The sequence below is a fragment of the Zalophus californianus genome, chromosome 1, assembly GCF_009762305.2.
Source record: "Zalophus californianus isolate mZalCal1 chromosome 1, mZalCal1.pri.v2, whole genome shotgun sequence".
NCBI lineage: Eukaryota > Metazoa > Chordata > Mammalia > Carnivora > Otariidae > Zalophus > Zalophus californianus.
Window position 1 is genome coordinate 38,851,661 of NC_045595.1, and position 18,799 is coordinate 38,870,459.

The following is an 18,799-nucleotide window of genomic DNA, read 5'->3' on the forward strand; positions in this document are numbered from 1 at the left end:
GCTGGTGATTAAAGATAATCAACTCAAGATTTGGGGCCACAATAAACTATAATAGACAAAGGGCTCATTTCTGCATTAGTCAGGACACTTTGGGCTGCAAGTGACAGAAAACGAACATATACCGGCTCAAGCAAAGCAGGAATTCACTAGTTTGTGTAACTGAGGAAGGTCTTCAGCAGCGATGGGCCCGTATCAATCTTACCAAAAATCTGTTTACCACGATTATTGCAGCTCTGCTTTCCTCTTGGTTGGTTTACCATTTGGTAAAATCTTCAAAAAGAGTGGGAAGAGGCAACTTCTGATTTACATTCCATTCACTAAGTAACACCAGCAGAAACAGAGATTGCTCTTTCTCAAGAGTTCCACGCAAAGTCTTGGGTTTGGCTTTCATTCCTGAACCAACAGCTGTGGTCAGAGCATTGGAATATGCCCCTGGGCAGGCTGGATGTGTGACCCCTTTACAGATCCCGACCCCAACTGAACAGCCTCACAGTGGCTCACGAGTGGTTCCTTAAAGGAAATTCAGGGTTGGAAGGGGAAGGTTACTTCCCAGAGAAGCATGACCCACTACAACACTAAAACAGACCTTGTTACGAAAAAGAACAGGGGCGCCTGGCTGGCTCAGTCAGAAAGAGCATGCCACTCTTGATCTTGGGGTCATGAGTTCAAGCCCCATGCTGGCTGTAGAGATTACTTAAATAAACAAATAAATAAATAAGTAAATAAAATAAAATTAAAAAAAAATCTTTTAAAAAATGAGAAAGTAAAGACAAGCAAAAACAAACTGAACTTTTCAGTTACTCAAGGCATAAAGTTCCATCTTTTGGGAAAGCCAATTTCCTCTGATTTATGACTAAAAACAGTTGTAGCTGACAAATAGATGTCATATATATATATGCATATATAAATATATGTAGGGTTCTAAGTGAGGTGAAATAAGCACATTTCAACCTGTCCCTCTGTCTTTAAATCTATGTTTCATTATTATTTAGTTATGGTGAGGCCAAAAGATTAGGAGATCACTGTCACTGACAGTGATAGATTGTTACTCACAGGTTCCAAGGGGAGGGGGCATGCCATTCCATGGGGGCCACACGGGGAAGCACCTGGGATGGTCGACAGGCACAGGCAGAGGCCGCAGGGGGAAATCTTGGCAGGAGACTTCACTGTAGTTTCTGTGGGAAGGAACAGGAGAGGCAGGGTAAGCACGCATGCGATTGGCTAGTTTGAATAATTTCAGTAGGCTCCAGGGTGTGCGGGACTGTCCTGAATTGTCTGGTATCCCGCCCTGGGGGTGATCATAGCAGGTGGATCTGGATCTGGTAGCCCAAAGTATACAACTTCCATAAAAGAGGTGCTTGGGGGGTATGGGTTTGGATTAGTTAATTTGCATATGAAAAGTGTTGCTCCCAGGTGAGTTCCTTTACAATCTCTAGGGATTAGCTAATCCAGGGAGGGGTACTTCCTCCTAGGTTAGGAAGACCCTAGATGCCAGAACAACAAGAATGCAGAAAAATACAAAAATAGAGTGCATATAGTCTCTCACTGAATGCAGCTATACAAGCCGGAGAGATTGTATCCATCAGCCATTTGAGGACTCTGACAAGTAAGTAGTAGCTAGGTGGTTGGAAAAGAAGACCAGAATTTGAAGCACCGTCAAACCAGAGTTGACTCTTCTTCCTCTCCGGTGTCCACTGGCCTGAACTCCACGCAGTCTGAAACCTGGAAGTGAAGAGAGAAATCCAGGAGAAGCCCTCTAGTTCTGGCTTGTAGACAGGAAAAGATATTTCCTGGTGCTGAGAGAGAGGGAAGGAAACACCTTGTTTTCCTTTTTTTCATTTCTTCTTGTCTTTTTTCCATCTCCTGTACCTCGGCCCACGGGCAGTCTTCGCATACCAATGGTGCTTATGTCAGAGGCAGCAATGGAAGCCCACAGGAGCCGAAAACTCTGAGGAAGGGATCTTCCTCTCCAATAGGAGGACCTGTGGTCCCCAGAGGGTAAGGAAACTCCTGTTGCCTTTCTGACCTTCTCTGTCCTGAAAACTTGGCTCCAGACCTGAGCATAGCTATGGGATGTGTATGCCAGAGCGGGTAGAGAAAACCCCAGTTTTCTGCCCAAATGAGCAAAAAAAGAGGAGTTCAGGGAGCTGAAAAGTGTCAGGGACAGCCAGGAGAGAAGAGAGAGTTACTCCACAGGACTCCTGGGTCTAAACCTCTGAGCTACTCTTTCCTGGATGTGACCCTAAATGACATACAGGGACTTTAGAACAGAGTTATGGACCAGAATACGCCCAAGTCCCAGGCTGGGCCCTAGGTGGTGAACATCTGGAACAGATCTAAATAGCACTGCGGAGGATTTGAAAACTGAACTGGACCTTGCAACCACAACCCACAGAAAACTGGTTGGAAATTGAGGCCTGAACCCAACTGGGTTGATTAACTGCTAAAGCAATAATATCAACACTCTCCAGAGGATTTAAGAGTCAGAGTCTCATAATACAATATTTAAAATGTCCAGGACACAAAACCAAAATTACATCAGTATGTGAAGAATGAGGGAAATCTCAACTCAGATGGGAAAAGACGCCAGTGCTGAGATAACACAGAGGTTAGAATTATTTTGAAAAAAGGCTTCAGGCCACCTGGGTGGCTCAGTGGGTTAAGTGTCTGGCTCTTGATTTCGGGCTCAGGTTCATGATGTCAGGGTCATGGGATCCAACCCCGTGTTGGGTCCACACTCAGGCATATCTGCTTGAGATTCTCTATCACCTGGCCCTTTGCCCCTTCCCCCACTTGCGCGCGCATGTGTGTGTGTGCGTGCACGCGTGTGTCCCAAATAAATAAATAAAATCGTTAAGGGGGGAAAAAAAAAAAGAAAAAAGCTTTAAAGCAGCTATGAAAGAAAACGCTCCCACAAGAAATCCTGGGACACTCTTGAAATAGATGGAAAAGTAGAAAGTCTCAGAAAGAAAAAAGAATATATAAAGAACCAAACAAAAATTTTAAAACTGGAAAATACAATAACCAAAACAAACTCACTGGATGGGTTCATCAGCAGAAAGGAAATGATGGAGGAGTCAGTGAACATGAAGATAGATTTATAGAAATATACAAGCTGAACAAGAGAGAAAAGAAGTATACAATCTGAACAAGAGAGAGAAGAAAGATTAAAGAATAAACAGATCCTGAGGGACCTGTGGACAATACCAGAAGGGCTAACATTCCTACCATTACAGTCTGAGAAGAGGGAAAGAATAGAGCACAGAAAACATATTTGAAGAATAACAACTTAAAAACGTCCTGAACTTGGCAAAAGGGCAGAAACCTGCAGAGTCAAGAAGTTCAGCAAATCTCAAATAATATAAGCCTAAAGAAATCCATGCCTCATGCATAATAATAAAACCCCTGTAAATGAAAGAAAAAGAAAAAAAAATCTTGAAAGCAATCTGAGAACAATGGACACACTACCTATAGGAGAACAACACTTGAAGTGACTGCAGATTACTCAGGAGAAACCAGAGTCTGGGATGAGGTAAAAGATACACTTAAAGTGCAGAAGTAAAACAAATGTCAAGCCAGAATTCTATTCTGGTGAAAACAGCCTCAGGGACGAGTTGAAATAAGGACATTCTCAGGTGAACGAAAACTAAGAGAATTCATTCCCAGCAGAACCTGCTCTAAAGGAATTTCTAAGCAAATTCTTCAGGCAGAGGGAAATGATATCTGAAGGAAACTTGGAACATCAAGAATGAGAAAGAGAAATGGAAATAGTACATTTCTGAGTGAATATAACAGACTCCTTTTCTCCCATGAGTTTCTTAAAGCAAAAATTGTAAACATTGTCTGATGGAGTTTTCACTGTATGTAGATGTACATAAAATAACTATAGCAAAAAACCTATCTACTGGTAAGGTTTCTATATTCAACTTGAAATGCTAAAATATTTAAAAGTGAAAGGTTATGTATGTTGGCAAACTCTATAGCAATCACTAAAAATACTATACAAAGAGATATGGTCATAAAAAACAGAATATATATATATATATATTTATATATATATATATATATATATTATATATAAAGTATGCTCTCAGACCACATTGGACCTTTTATCTTGAGTTATGCCAGGTTAGTTCAATATTTTGAAAATCAGTCAATGTATTATTAAAAGTCAAAAAAAGAAAAAAGTGCAGGATCATATCAATTAATACAGTAAAAACATTTCACAACATTCAAGATCCATTCATGGTTAAAAACTCTCAGCAAACTATGAAAAGAAGGGACTTGTGTCAACCCAATAAGGGATATGATTGAAAAATCTACAGGGCACATTACACTCAATGATGAAAGATGAATACTTTCCTCCTAAGAATGGGAACAGGGCAGACTTCCTTTATCTCCATTCCTATTTGAAACCATACTGGAATTCCTAGCTAGTGTAATCTAAATAAATAAATAAGTAAATATTAAGAAAATAAAAATTTGGAAAAGAAGAAATAAACTGCCCTTACCCACAGATGAAATGATTCTCTACATGAAAAATTTTCAAGGGATACACACAAACATATACATCTTAGAACTAAGTGAGTTTAGCAATGTAGGATACAAGTTAAAAAAAGATTCTATTTCCATATAATAGCAAAAAGTATTGGAAATCAAATATTTTTAAATGTTATTTTAAAATATCTCAAAAAAATGGAAATATTTAGATATAAATCCAGTAAAACATGCAAAGAGGATCAGTGTGCTGAAAACTACAAAAAATGTTGATAAAAGAAATCAAAGAGGATCTCAAGAAATGCAAAGACAGTGTTCATAGACTGGAAAATTAACACTATAAAAGATGTCAGTTCTCCCCAAATGCTCCCAGATTTAACACAATCCCAATCAAAGTCCAACAGGATTTTTTTGTAGGCAGATAGAAGTTGATTCTAAATGGATATGGAAATGCGAAGAAAAAAAATAGCCAAAATGATTTCAAAAAAGGAGAACAGAGTTGGAGGAAACACACTTTTCAATTTTTAGTCTTCTATAAGCTCAGTAATTGGGATCAAGATAGGCATGCTCTTGGCAAAAAGATGTAGCTCAATGGAACAGAAGAGACTCTGGAAATAGACCTGATGCTATAGACAAACTGATGCCATTTTAATTGAAGTGTAATTCATATACAGTAGACCTGAAGTGTGCAAATTGAAGGTTCTGACGAAGGCATATACTCATATACACACACCCAATAAAAAATATTTTCATTTCCATTACTCTAGAAAATTTCCCTGCACTCAATTTACCAACTGAGTTTTTGCTAAAAGTGCAGAGGCAATTCAATAGAAAAAAGATTCTTTTCTTAGTAAATGGTGTTGAAACATTTGGACTTCATATGGTAAGAAAATGAACCCTGATATAAATCTCATATCTTATACCCAAAACTAACTCAAATGAAATCACATATTTAAATGTAAAACAGAAAATTATAGAACATTTAGAAGAAAACATAGGGAAAAATCTTCATGATGCATCACAGAAAAAGAAGTGATAAATTGGGTTTCATCAGAATTAATCATTTATTCCAGGAAAGACACTGTTAAAATAATGAAAAGATAAGCTACAGAGTAGGAGAGAATATTTACATACCACATATTCAACCAAAGACTTGTATCCAGAATATATTAAGCACTCACAAACTCAATCCTAAGAGAACAAACAATCCAGTTTGAGCAAAAGACTTGAGCAGAGGGAGTGTGCATGGCAAAAAAGCACATAATGTTCAACATTCTTAGCCCTTAGGGAGATGCAAATTAAAAACATGATGAGATACCACTACGCACCTATTAGAAAGGTTGAAATAAAAAAAAAAAAAATGACTGACAACCTCCAGTATTGGCGAGGATATAAAGCAATTAGAACTTTTACACTTGCTGGTGGGGGAATATAATATGGTACAACCCTTCTAGCAAACAGCATGGTAGTTTCTCATAAAGTGAAAGGTAAGCTTACTAGTTGAGTCCTTGAGTCTCCTAGGTATTAGCCTAGATACATGAAAACTTATCTTTACACAAAAACCTGTACACAAATATTTATAGAAGGCTCTACTTGTGATCGCCCAAACTGGAAACAGCCAAATGCTTTCCAATGGGGGAACAAACAAAAAACACTGGGTACATTCATACAGTGGAATTCGCTCAGCAGTAAAAAAGAAATGGACTATGGATACAAGCAACAACTTGGATGAATCTCAAAGACATTATGGTGAGTGAAAGAAGCCAGTCTCAAAAGAATTATTATTACTGTATGATTCCATTTATATACCATTCTGGAAAAAACAAAACTTTGGTAATGGATAACAGATTAGTGGTTGCCAGGGACTGGAGTTGGGGCGGGAAGGGTGTGCCTACAAAAGGATAACATGAGGGAGTTCTCTGGGGTGATGGAACTGTTTGTGTCCTGATTGTGGTGTGGTAGTTACATGAATCGATGCACGTGTTCAAATTCACACAAAAAGTCAATTTTACTGTAAATTCATTCAGAAAGTAAAATTTTAAGAAATTAGAAAAGTGGAATGTTTCCAGTGAGGTAATCAAACTTATCAGAAGAAGAAACTTTCTCAGAATGGGTTCATTTTGTAGGTAAAGCTGAAAGGAAAAAAAAATTAAAAAGAAGTAAATAATTGCCTTGAGCAGTGAGTGATTCTCAAACTTCAGTCATTATAAGAATCATCTGGAGAATTTGTTAACATTGTTTATTCTGGACCTCACCCTATCTCTACCCTTTGAGAAATACTTGGCTGGGGTAGAAAAGGTACTAGTTGTTAAGTTACCTCAGCATGCTTTAAAATGCCAGATTAAGACCCACCTGGACTTGCAATAAATCAAAGCAGATGCTTCTGGTTTCAGTTAAGTAATTAGGACAAAATTTTTCCTTCAGAGCGTTTACATTTACAGTGCTTAGGCTTGTAAATTGAGACACATAAATAAACCCTCCTTCTACCAGTAGAACTAAAGCTTTTTTTTGTCTTTACACATTGAGGCAGTTCAATGAGATTCTCTGAGTTTTCCTAGGCAGTCACCGAAGAGCATGAGCCTTAAAAAGTGAATCCATGATTACATGACTTTGCTCCACGTTATTGGTGGAACATTAGAGTTTTGTTGTTGTTGGTTGGTTCGTTGGGGCAGGCAAAGGAGAGCCAATGGCATAGAAGTAGCCGAACATGGAATTTTGAATACAAAAACATGACTAAAAAAGGCCCCCTCTCTTTCCTACGGTTGCAGTTTGATGTTAACCTAGCCTTAAAATTTTTGTTTTTAAAGTAACTTTGAAGGGTCATATCTAATTTTTCATGCTTTTTTTTTAAAAAGAGAGAGAAAAGTGAAATAAAATGCCTAGCTTGCATATAGTTCCATTATTTCCAGAATATTCCAATTACCCTAAGTTTTGAGATGATGCGAATTAAACTATCTAATTTGCCAACATTTAAGAAAGAGTGGAAAAGTGAGCAGGAGCTGGGTGTTCTGATTCCAAGAGCCCCAGTTTCATGAGGGTTTCATGAACATAGGCCCCCAAAGCTCTATACATCAAAACGGCAACTGTTTTCTCCAGCTCACATGGCTGTGCTCAGCAAGAATTTTGAAACCAAAAGTCCACAGGCTGACCTTCCAGAGAGCTAGGCCCATTCCACCCTAAGGGCATGGCTTGGGGATTTCAAGTGACCAGATTTACTACAGTATCACATGTTGTCTGAAATGTGTCCCTCTTTGTAGGATGAAAAAGAAGATCCTCTATTCTCTTCACCTTTCGGCAGAGGAAGTGGGTTTGGCTCAGCAAGGGAGGTGGATGCAGACAGGAAGGGAGGAGACATAGGTCTGTCTTCTCTCAGTCTTGCCAGCCCAGAGACGGAAAAGTGCAGGCCAGTATGCCTGTCACTAAGAGCAATGCTCAGAAGTACAAAACAGGGACAGCCACTCTGAAAGATAGTTTGGCAATTTCTTACAAAACTTGCCATATGAGTCAGCAATTGCGCTCCTTGGTATTTATCCAATTTGTTGAAAACTTAAGTTTACACAAAACAGGCACACTGATGTTTATAGCAGCTTTAGTCATAATTGCCAAACTTGGAAGCACCAAAATGTCCTTGAGTCTATGAATGGATAGACAAACTGTGGTACATCCATTCAAGGGAATATTATGCAGTAATAACAAGAGTTATCGTGTCTTGAAAAGACACAGAAGACTCTTAAATGCATAATCCTAGATGAAAAAGTCAATTTGAAAAAAGCTACATACTGTAAGTTCCTAACTACGTAACACTTTGGAGAAGGCAAAATTAACGGAGACAGTAAAAACATGAGTGGTTGTTAGGGGGCTCAGGGAGTCAGAGGGAGGTAGGGGAAGGGGGAGCACTGAGGATTTCTAGGGCAGTGGAACTTTTCTGGATGATACTGCCCATGTGGAAACATGCCATTACACATTTGTTAGAGCCCTCAGAATGTAAGACACCAAGAGTGAACCCAATATAAACTATGGACTTCAGCTAATAATAATGTATCAGTATCAGCCCCTCAACCATAACAAGAGTACCCACCTAATGCAAAATGTTAATAATGGGTGGGGGGGTGTGTGTGTTAATTATAACTGGGTGGAGGGGGTTCGGGTGTGAGAAGATAGATGGGCACTCTCTGTACTTTCTGGTCACTTGTTCCATAAACCTAAAATTGCTTTAAAAACAAACAAAACAAAACACAAAACATCTGTCGGGGGCCTCCTGCCCTGGCCAGAGCCCTGGGTGCTCCTCAAGGCTACCGGGCCCCACTGCAACATTTTGATTTGGCTTGCTTCCCTGGTGGTTTGCAGCCCTGACTTTTCTGAGCTCCAGAGGACCCTGGCTGCCTGCCTGAGATGTTCGTTCCTAGAGCCGCCTGACTTTGCCACCTTCAGAATCACCCCAGGTGAAAGACAAAGTCTTCCTACGGCATGCTCATTATGCAAAATAACTTAAAGAAATATAGTAAAAAAAGTTAGTAAGATTGAGTAAATAAATGAATGGGGGAGAAGAAACAAATCTCCTGCGCAGAATTCCAAACAATTTCCGTAGATACTCTGCTCTCAAGGAGGTGGAGCACAGCTCCCCACTCCTTAAGTGTGGCTGCACATAGTGACTTCCTTTCAAAAAGGAGAGTATGGAAAAAGGTAAAAATAAATAAATAAATAAGCAAACAAATAAATAAATAAAGGGTAACTCTACAGTGGAGAAACCTCACCCGGGTGATCAAGGTGAATATCGACAATAATGAATCGTGTTGATAGTATGCACCCCTGATAAGTGATGAATATGGCACTCTACCTCTGCGGTCTTCTCCCCCAAACCCATAACCTGAGTCTAAAGATTAGAAATATCTAAGACAGATTCCAGTAGGAGGGCACTCTACAAAATATCTGACCAGTACTCTTCAAAACTGCCGAGGTTCTCAGATAAAAAGAGAGTCTGAGAAACTATCACGGCCAAGAGGAGATTATAGAGGCATGACAACTAAATATAATGTGGCATCCTAAACAGAGTCCTGGAATAGAAAAAGGATATTAGATAAAAAACTAAGGAAATGTAAATAAACTATGGACTTAAATTAACAATGTAAAAAAAAAAAAAAAGTCTTCCTACTGCAAGAATCTTTCTGGCTTTCCTCATGGCTCCCGGCTCCACAATGTCTTGTCACCAAGGGACAGCTTCCTCTTCCGTAAAACCAGAGTAATAACACAGTCTATCTTTACAGCTGTTCTCATGCAATCCATAGCTACCAAGTTCTTCCTCCGGGCCACACTCTGTTCTAGGCACTTGGGATACTGCCCGGAAGAAGACACAAAAGTTCCTGCCTGGGTGGGATTCCACTGCAGTGAATGGATTAAATGAGACAACCCAAGGAAGTTCTAAGCATAGTGTTTGATCCATGGTAAGTGCTCAAAAAAATGCCAGCAATTGCCAAGGTGAAGGCCATGGCATCCGTGGGGGCGAGAGCTGGAATTGGGGGCTTGGAGGAAGGCGCAGGCGGGCTGCAGAGGCTCTGGGCGCCAGCAGGTGGCAGCAGCTGCAGACACATCCCTGGCGGCCCTGAGCCGTGGCTACAAGGGGAGGAGGGACGGCCTGATGGATGCGAGGCTCAGGCTCTTATCCTCTGGATCACAACAAAAGCCTGTTCTTTCCGAGGAGTGTCTGGTGAAAACAGAGCTTCTTATCTTATCGTCATCTCTTGCTTTGTCCTTTCGAAAGCAGTCACTTAACCCTCTGCAGCTGGGATCCTTCTCGGCCTTGAAAGACAAACCTGAGCTCTCCGTGGCCGAATTCTCCAGCTGGAAGAGACTTGAGAATTCGGAGGTTCAGAGGTTTGCCAAGTCCAGTGCCTCCTGGGGCCAGGCAGTAATGAACACCTTCCAAAGCTCTACCTGGCTGCAAGAGGTGGCGGGGGGGGGGGGGGGGGAGGTGCAGTCATGGCAAGTCCTGGGAGAGGCCACGTATCTGGACTTCAGTGTGACAGTACCACGTTTTCAAAGCACAGTGGCACCACAAGAACCTGTCCCCTGGATTTGCCTGAGTCCCCCAGCGTGTGATGCCCGAAGGCTCACCTCAGAGTTTCCTACTGTGCATGGCCGCCCGGAGGTCGGAGATGGGTGGGGGGAGCTCGCCCAAGGCCCCCGGGTGAGTTGGGCACAGCCCAGTGCAGAGCAGAGTTTCCATCTGCTGACTCTGCCTGTGCGGCTACACCCATAGCCGCAAACTGGGGTGTGCATGTGTGCGTGCGTGTGTGTGCGCGTGTGTACGCGCGTGTGTGTGAAGAAAAGCAAACAATATGTTAAAATAGGGAGCGTAGCCCAAAGATTACTGCGCCTGGTGTAACTCGGCCGTTACAGATGAGGACACGAGCACGAGAAGCAGACGACGTTGGCGGGCATTTAGCAGGTGCCAGACACGGGCTAAGCACTCTGTGGAATAACGCATTGAATCCTTACAGCCTCCCTGCCCAGGCGAGTATTACCACCATGCCCATTTTACACATGTGGAAATCAAGGGCACTGAGCCATCTGCTCAGAGTCGCTAAGCTGGAAGGGGCAGAACCTCAAATCTTTCCTTCGCTTTGAGAAGGAAGTCTATCAAAAGAGGGCTCCCAGGGTTCACCCCAGGGAGGAGGCTGGAGAGGTGGTCTCCTGAGAGGGTGGCGAGCCAGGACCCAAGCCTTGCAGGGGTTCTGAGAGATCGCCCCCTCCCTGCATAGCCTGCAGGCCGCACACCTGTGTGCATGCTCAGGTGCCTTCGTGGGGAAGGTGACATAATGACACAGGAAACAGAAATAGGCCTAGACCAGGAAAACTGTGGGAGGCTGACTCAGAAACTGACTCTGGCCTCCTGGCAGGGACTGACCCCGGTGAACCCTGGGGGTTTCGCAGAAGCAGGATCTCCAGGGCAGCTGCAGAACCTCCTAGAAGAGGGGTGGATGTGCACCACTCCCATGAGGCCACTGCAGAATGGAGTGTGTACGTGTCCCTCTTTGTTTATACTTCTTTGGCTGTCCCCTTCTCACAATAACTGGTTTCCTCCCCTCTTGATTTGCACTCAGATACACCCTGAATGTTCAGCACTTTTCTGGGGTTTTCCAGCTGACCAGAGCTCTCAGAGTTACAATACTACAGCTGGGCTATCCCTCCTCAGCATTTACCAGTTTATTCCTTAAGTGATCACTTGACCTCCCCCAGCCTCAGTTTTCTCATCTGTAACATGGGTGAATGATATTGACCTTATAGGGCAAAGCTGCTGTGAACATTCGAGAGAAGAGTCCAGTGCCCAGCATGGTGGTGATGCTCGGTAAACTCTGTCAGTTGTGTTATGCTTTCTCAGGACAGTCTTCTGTCTTGACCTTCGCATTGCCCCAGAACAACCACGGAAATAAAAATCCCTTGGTTTGGCACTCTGGGTGGGCTCTCTCAAATGAATCAAACACCAATCAAGAAAATGAATTCACTAAAGAAGTTTAAATGGAAAATAGTGGCTTAATGTGTTTCCCCTTCAGGGTAAGATTTGCATTTTAACAGAATTTCTCAATGCCTCAAGTTCAAAGAGTGAGGAATGGAGGGGGTTTCAAGAAGAAAGGGCTGCTGCTATAGAGGTGCAGCTGAGAGGCAGATGGCTCTGAAGCTGAGGGAAAGCAGGGAGCTTCTAGAACGTGATGCACTGTAACTGGGAATCACACTCTTCTCACCTCCACCTCTACACACACACACACACACACACGCACACACACACGCTCCTCTCCGGTCATCTACAGCTACAGACACCTTGAGTCAGAGCTAAGCTGCCTCTCTCTCTACTTTCATTTGCTAATATGGAAAACGGCATCCTCATCGTCATGGGTGTTCTGGGGTCACTGGGAGAGTGAAAGGAGTTAGTACATGTCAAACTCTTCCACAGTGCCCACCATCGAGGAAGCACTACGTAAGGGCTCACGGTGTTAGTGACCAGGTTGGCCTTCACACTGAGTGCTTGCAACTGTGACATGTTAGTGACTGTCATTCCTTCTGTTTAAACTCGCTTTTGAAGATATGCACGCCACATTTTTAAACTTTTTCTTGAAATCTTGAAGGCCTCTCAACGCCATCCACATTTGGATTCCAGGAGAACTAAGAGCTTCGCTGTACTCTAATAGTTGAGCATAAATCAGTTTGATACACTGGGAAGGACACAGGGGCAGAAGATGATTCAGTGCCGCTGACCTTGGAGCTATGTGACCCTGGACAAAGTCAGACCTCTCTGAAATAGGAAACACAGCGTCCTTTGAGGATCAAATGGCATCAGAGAAGAGTTTAAGTAGAAAGCTATTATTACTACCACTACCACATGGACTTCTAGAAGTATGGTCCTGAATGCTATGACCATTGAACTTATTTTCTCCCCCCTGCCTGCTCCAGCCCTCAAACTCAACATTCCACAAGCTGATGCTAAGTCTGCTTGGGTCACTAAAACAGAATACCATAGACCGGGTGACGTAAGCAACAGAAATGTATTTCTCACACTTCTGGAGATCGGGACTCGTCTCCACACACCATCACACTGAGGGCTAGGGCTTCAACATACAAACATTCAGTCCTGAACATCACCCACTAGTAAATGCTGGTGGGGTGACTGGGCTGCTGGTATGTACAGCGCCCAAAGCTGGCCAGGAGAGATGTCCTGGCTTAAGAATCAGAGCAAGAAAGGGGGCAGACACAGGCTGACACTCCTCTTGCTGAGAAAGGAAGATGGCAAGCCTTATTTGGCTATGGTATGGGACAATATGGCACCATGGTGTCTTATGGGGAGCAGGGTATCTCGTCACAAACCAGGCCTTCGCTTCATTTTGTGGGGTCATCTCACATCTCAGTACTTGAGTTTTCTCATCTGTAGAATGGGGACAATAATGTTATACATCTCACAGTGAGTTAGAAGTATTTAGCAGAGTACCTGATGTGGTTCATGGCAAGGAAATGGCAGCTGTGACTCGAGGACACTTGAACCTTTAAAGGAGGAACATTGACATTTTTGCTAGAGGACATGAGCTCAGAAGAGCTTAATTTGTGTTTGGCTCTGAGTTCTTGGGGAAGGTACTTAGCTTCTCAGTTTCCCCGTTTATAGGATAACCAAACAAGGATTTCATAAGTGTCTCTATGAAGTAAGTATTCATCCCTTTAGATGTCCTGTAAGAAGGGTGCCATGGCCATGAAGTTTTGGGCAGAGCTTCATTCACTCCATCTCTAAGAGTCCCACCAGGAATGCGCTGGAGCTCTTGATGAAGCGTTCAGGACTTCTCTGAACCAACTGTGTTTTCAGTGATGTCATACTGGAAGCTTCAAATTAGTCACAGAGCATTTATACTCCAGACATTGGCAAATGCTCAAAATTGGGGCTACTTTTTTTCTCAGACAGCTTGTTGTTCAGCATTTACCAGCACACCATTGGTCTGAATACATGTTAGCTTATTCATGTCTCCGAGAAGTTTAACAATAAACTCATTGAACTGGTGTTTCCCAAACATCTCAAACCATCGGACCACTTCAATGACAGTGCTCAGAAAACCTTTTGGGAAATGTAGCACTAGATCATTCCATGGCCCTTTTATTCTACCATTTTCCCATTAGAGGATGCAATTACCGAGTTACTGAGCTGGGAGGGATGCCTGTTGCCTGAAGTCTCAGTTCACCATACTTACTGACAAAGAAGTACCCTTCCACAGTCTCATGAGATTTCCAGACTGGTGTCTTGGGCAAATGAAGGCTTCCTTGCATTTTTCAGGTTTATCAAATGTATGGCCTGCCCCAAACATTTGCACGTGATGGTCCTGCTGTCTAAACACTACCTTCCTTCTAGTTAACATCTCCTCATCCTTGACACACATCTTGAGCTACATTACTTTTGGGGGGTAGAGCTAAGCCTTCAGTCAATGAGATTCTGCTGATCCCTTTTCTAAAGAACCCTGCTCTTTGTCTTCAGGGCACTTATCTTGTGGTAGCTGAAATGTGGCCATGAAGTCTTTGAAGCTTTTCCCATCAAGTCCACTTCACACCCCTTGAATTGGAGCTGGCCACAGTAACCTGCTCTGATCCATAGGATGTGGAAGCCTTTCCCCACTCCCCCAGCATGTAGCCCTGAGACCTTTATACTCCTCAGCTCAGGACAGATGGAGAAAGACTGAGGTAATGCTGGTCTAACATCAAAAATCAGATTACGAAGGGAGAAGTAGCCCTGAAAGCCAGAGTATCTCGTGAGAGAAGATTTCACGGATTCTTCTGTTCTCCTTTGGTCCCTAGTTCATGATGCTAGAAGGGCACAGCTTTTAGATTTTTCTGATGTCACCTCTGTTATGGACAAGGTTACAGGAAGTTTAAAGACTTTAGCACAGACAGTGTTAGCTTGCATGTGTTAGCTTAAGCTATGGTCTAGGTGAAGATGGCTGCCCCAGTGAGAAGTGTATATACCAGAGGCACTTACTTTGAATCATAAAGGCCCAATCCCAGAAGCACTGACAATCCTTAAGTGAAGAGTCTTTGATCATTAACAAAACAAACATCAGAAATGTGTTTTTACTGGCAAAATAACTGGTTTTAAATAAACACATTAGATGCTATAAATGGGTTCTCACTGGGTAAGTCAGTGGTATTCAAGATATATGGCTTAGCCAGAGCCCTGTAGAGAGAGTCCTCTGTCCTTATATGGAAAGAGTGCGAAGTCTAATGAAGCCCGGAGCATGTACTCTTAGGATGATCCTAGAGATTTGATTTCCGGATGCTGTATCTAGATTAGCATCCCACCTGAAACATGTGAAACTTCCACGATAGCTGGGGTTAAAAAGGCAGAGATCTACCACTCATGCAGCTTGCAAAAACATCTTGTACAGACCATATTATGCCTGCTTATTAATAAATATGTTTAAATAATGTGTCTAATGTGTGTGACATAGCACGGTTGGAGACTTGCTTACATTATAACCTGGACTTCGAATGCATGAGTTGAATCCTTTGATTGCCCTGGGGTTTTGTTTTGTTTTGTTGTTTTTGTTTCTCGTTTTTGCTTTGAAGCTCTTTCCAGATCATGGCACAGGGAGGAAAAACTGAAGCCGAGAATGGCAATTTCACCGAGTAGATATGATGAGATTGGAGTTAGGGCTGATTCCATGGCTATAACTTACAGGGCAGATTTCTAGAGAAGGGAAGTCATACAGAGGAGCTTCAGATATCTGTATAAGAATCTCTCAGAATCTTTGACTGAATACCAAGTGGCATGTGCACAGGACCAGAATCCACAAAGGTAGGCAAAGACTAAATACTGTGGAGCTATGAGCTTAACTGAGATTCTGGAGCTTAAATAAAACTGAGGGATATTGTTGTATGTGTAATTGGAGAGGCTACTTTGATAATTCTGGGCACTCAGTTGACACAAGAAAGACTATGCATTAGGGGAAGGATTGCTATCATCCTGGAATTAAGAATATACTAGACCTAACCTAACAAATATTTTAAAAAGCTTCAAAGGATCAAGCTGATTCACAAGGAAGTTAACTGCCTTCCAGACAAAACCCAACATTATTTAAAGACAACAAAACCCAGACGTTCAACAGTGCATCATTCACAATGTCTAGCACATAATAGCATATGATTAGACACATGAAAAAACAGGAAAATGTGAAGGAAGAAAAATCAGTCCATAATTGAAAGAGACCAAAAATACAGAGGTGATAGAAATAGGGAAGAAGGCTTTTTAAGCTACTATTGTAAATGTAGAAGGATATTAAAGGAAAATATAAACTTTATGAGAATAGATTGTGAGTCTCAAAGACAAATAGACAAAATACAAAAGGGAACCAAACTGAAATCTAAAAACTAAAAAACACAGTATTCACCATGAAAAATTCACTGGATGGCATTAATAGAAGGTGAGATACTACAGAAGAAAATATCAGGGACACAAACTCATCAAATTAAAGCATACAGAGGAAAAAAAAAAGCTGAAGAAAAGGTAACTGAACAACACTTTAGTAGCCTGTGGGATAACATCAAGCCTAACATACATCTTCAAGTTCTTGAAGGAGAGGAGAGTGAGAGTTGGGCAGAAAAAAGTATTTTTATGAAATGTTGCCAAAATCTTTACAAATTAGATGAAAAATATAAACCCAGAAATCCAGGAAGCTCAACAAACCTGAGGTGGGATGAATGAAAATAAATCTATACTAAGACATGTCATAAGAAATTTGCTGGAAACCAATGATGAGAATAAATTTTTAGAAGCAGTTAAAGCAAAAGGACACATTACATACAGAAGAATCATAGAAATTGTGGCTGACTTCTCATTTAAAAAAGAAAAAAACAAACAAACTTGAGCCAAAGGACAGTGGGATGGTATTTTTAAGTACTGAAAGAGAAAAATCCTATCTACCTAGAGTTCTATGTCTAGTGAAAATATCCTTCAGAACTGGAGAAATAAACTCACTGTCAGACTGACAAAAACTCACCAAATTCATCACCAGCAGAACCTCACAAAAATGGAAGTTCTTTAGGAGAAGGAAATTGGTAACCAATGAAAATTGAAGTCTACACAAACAAATGAAGAACACTTGAAATGATCAGTACCATTAAATACATTTTAACTTCTAAATAATTTCTAAATTCTTTACATTTAAAGTAATTGGCTATTTAAAGTAAAAATTAACAGCAACGTATCAGATATGTTAAACATGTGAGTAAACAAAACATCTGACAACAGTAGCACAAAGGATAGGAGGGGGAAACAGGGATATTGTTGAAGGTTTCTTACACTATATGTGAAGTGGTGTAATGTTATTTGAAGGTAGACTATAGTGAGTCACCAATGATATTTTAAACCCTAGAGCTACCACTAAATAAGACTATTTGTTAAATAAGTGAAAGATTTATTCTAGGTATTAAAAACATACCTTTTATGGAACTGTTGACTGAATTAGATGTGACATTTGTCTTCTCCCCAACACTTTGATTCAGTGGGATTAAACAGCGGGCAATTTTCACAAGGGCAAAGGAAGGATGAATGTGGTGAAGGATAGGGTAAATTTTCTGCTTCACTGTGCCTAATACAATGCTCCAATTGTTAGAATGTCAAATTAGATTCAACCAGACAGTACTGTAAATTCCAAGGGAAACAAAATATTCCAGGAAAGTCTTCCAGCCAAGACCTTAGCTGGTCTCCTGTGGTGACATTCCATTAAGAAATATTCCAACTTACATTTTATGAAAGGATTAGAATTGACAAAGTGTCTTGCCTGCTAGTGTAAATACTTGAAAGAAAACGAGAAGTTTTTAGAATATGACTTTTCCTTCACTTTCCATGTCTGTTTGAGGCAACACCTCTTACATTTTCTCTTCTGATTTAGGTCTTGATATTCATTCTGCACATTTCATAAGTGCTGTGCGGTAGATTTAAGAGCATTACATTTGGGGCACGAGATACTGATATTGCTGGACAAATGGAAACCAAGCCCTCTTGATGGTAGAAAGGAAAAATTTATTACTAGGGAAAGTTTCTATTCATGGTGTAACCCCCAAAGTGTATATAATCAAAGAACTGATGTATTTCCACAAAGCATTATCTCCTTCTCCTTTTCAAGGGAGGAAAGATTAGCTGGGTCACAGAGAAGACTAGGAATGGGGTGGATCCCCAGTAGAATGGCTCTGAAAGGCATGGAGTTTGGTGACACCCACCCTCTCCCTTCTTCCTGGAAGCTTCTCCGCCCTTTTCTCTAGTCTTCTGAATAGAACTCCATGGTAGGCTGTTTGGAATCAGCATGACCGTGTGGGTAATTATAATAATCATTTTGCATGCATGTAGCTCTTTTCTTCCAAAAAACTCAAGGGCAATGTTGAAAGAAAAACACAACTCTCAGAACCTTGGTCAGCTTGTAAGTCAGGATTCCTTAACTGGGGGTTTGAGGCCAACCTTGGCTGTTGGAGCATTGTATCGGGCGAATTGCCTGAAATGGTTTGGAGAATATATTCAAGCTTTCTTTTCCCCAAGAAGATGGTCCTCAGATTTATTGTGGGAGTAGGGGGAGAATCAGGTCCAAAAAAGGAGGAAAATCCATGGTGGCAAAGGATGCATTTCTCTTCCAAAAATTAAGAGGCGATAATAAATATTTCATCTTTAATTTGATCATTTAATCACTGAAGCTGAGAGAGAGGAGAAGAATGAACATACTGAGTATATATTTTCTGTCTCATGGTCTCTGAGGTAAATATGCACTTATTTTATGGAAATCATTTCAGC

At 41.4% G+C, this 18,799-nt stretch overlaps 1 protein-coding gene across 1 annotated transcript in view; it reads right to left on the bottom strand.

The window, feature by feature from the left end:
- LOC118356902 overlaps window positions 1-18,799 on the bottom strand; it is a 93,897-nt gene that overhangs the window by 6,357 nt on the left and 68,741 nt on the right. Inside the window, exon 2 of the mRNA XM_035727154.1 lies at window positions 1,054-1,175. Coding sequence (XP_035583047.1) covers window positions 1,054-1,175 — 122 coding nt within the window. The remainder of the gene's footprint in view (window positions 1-1,053; window positions 1,176-18,799) is intronic.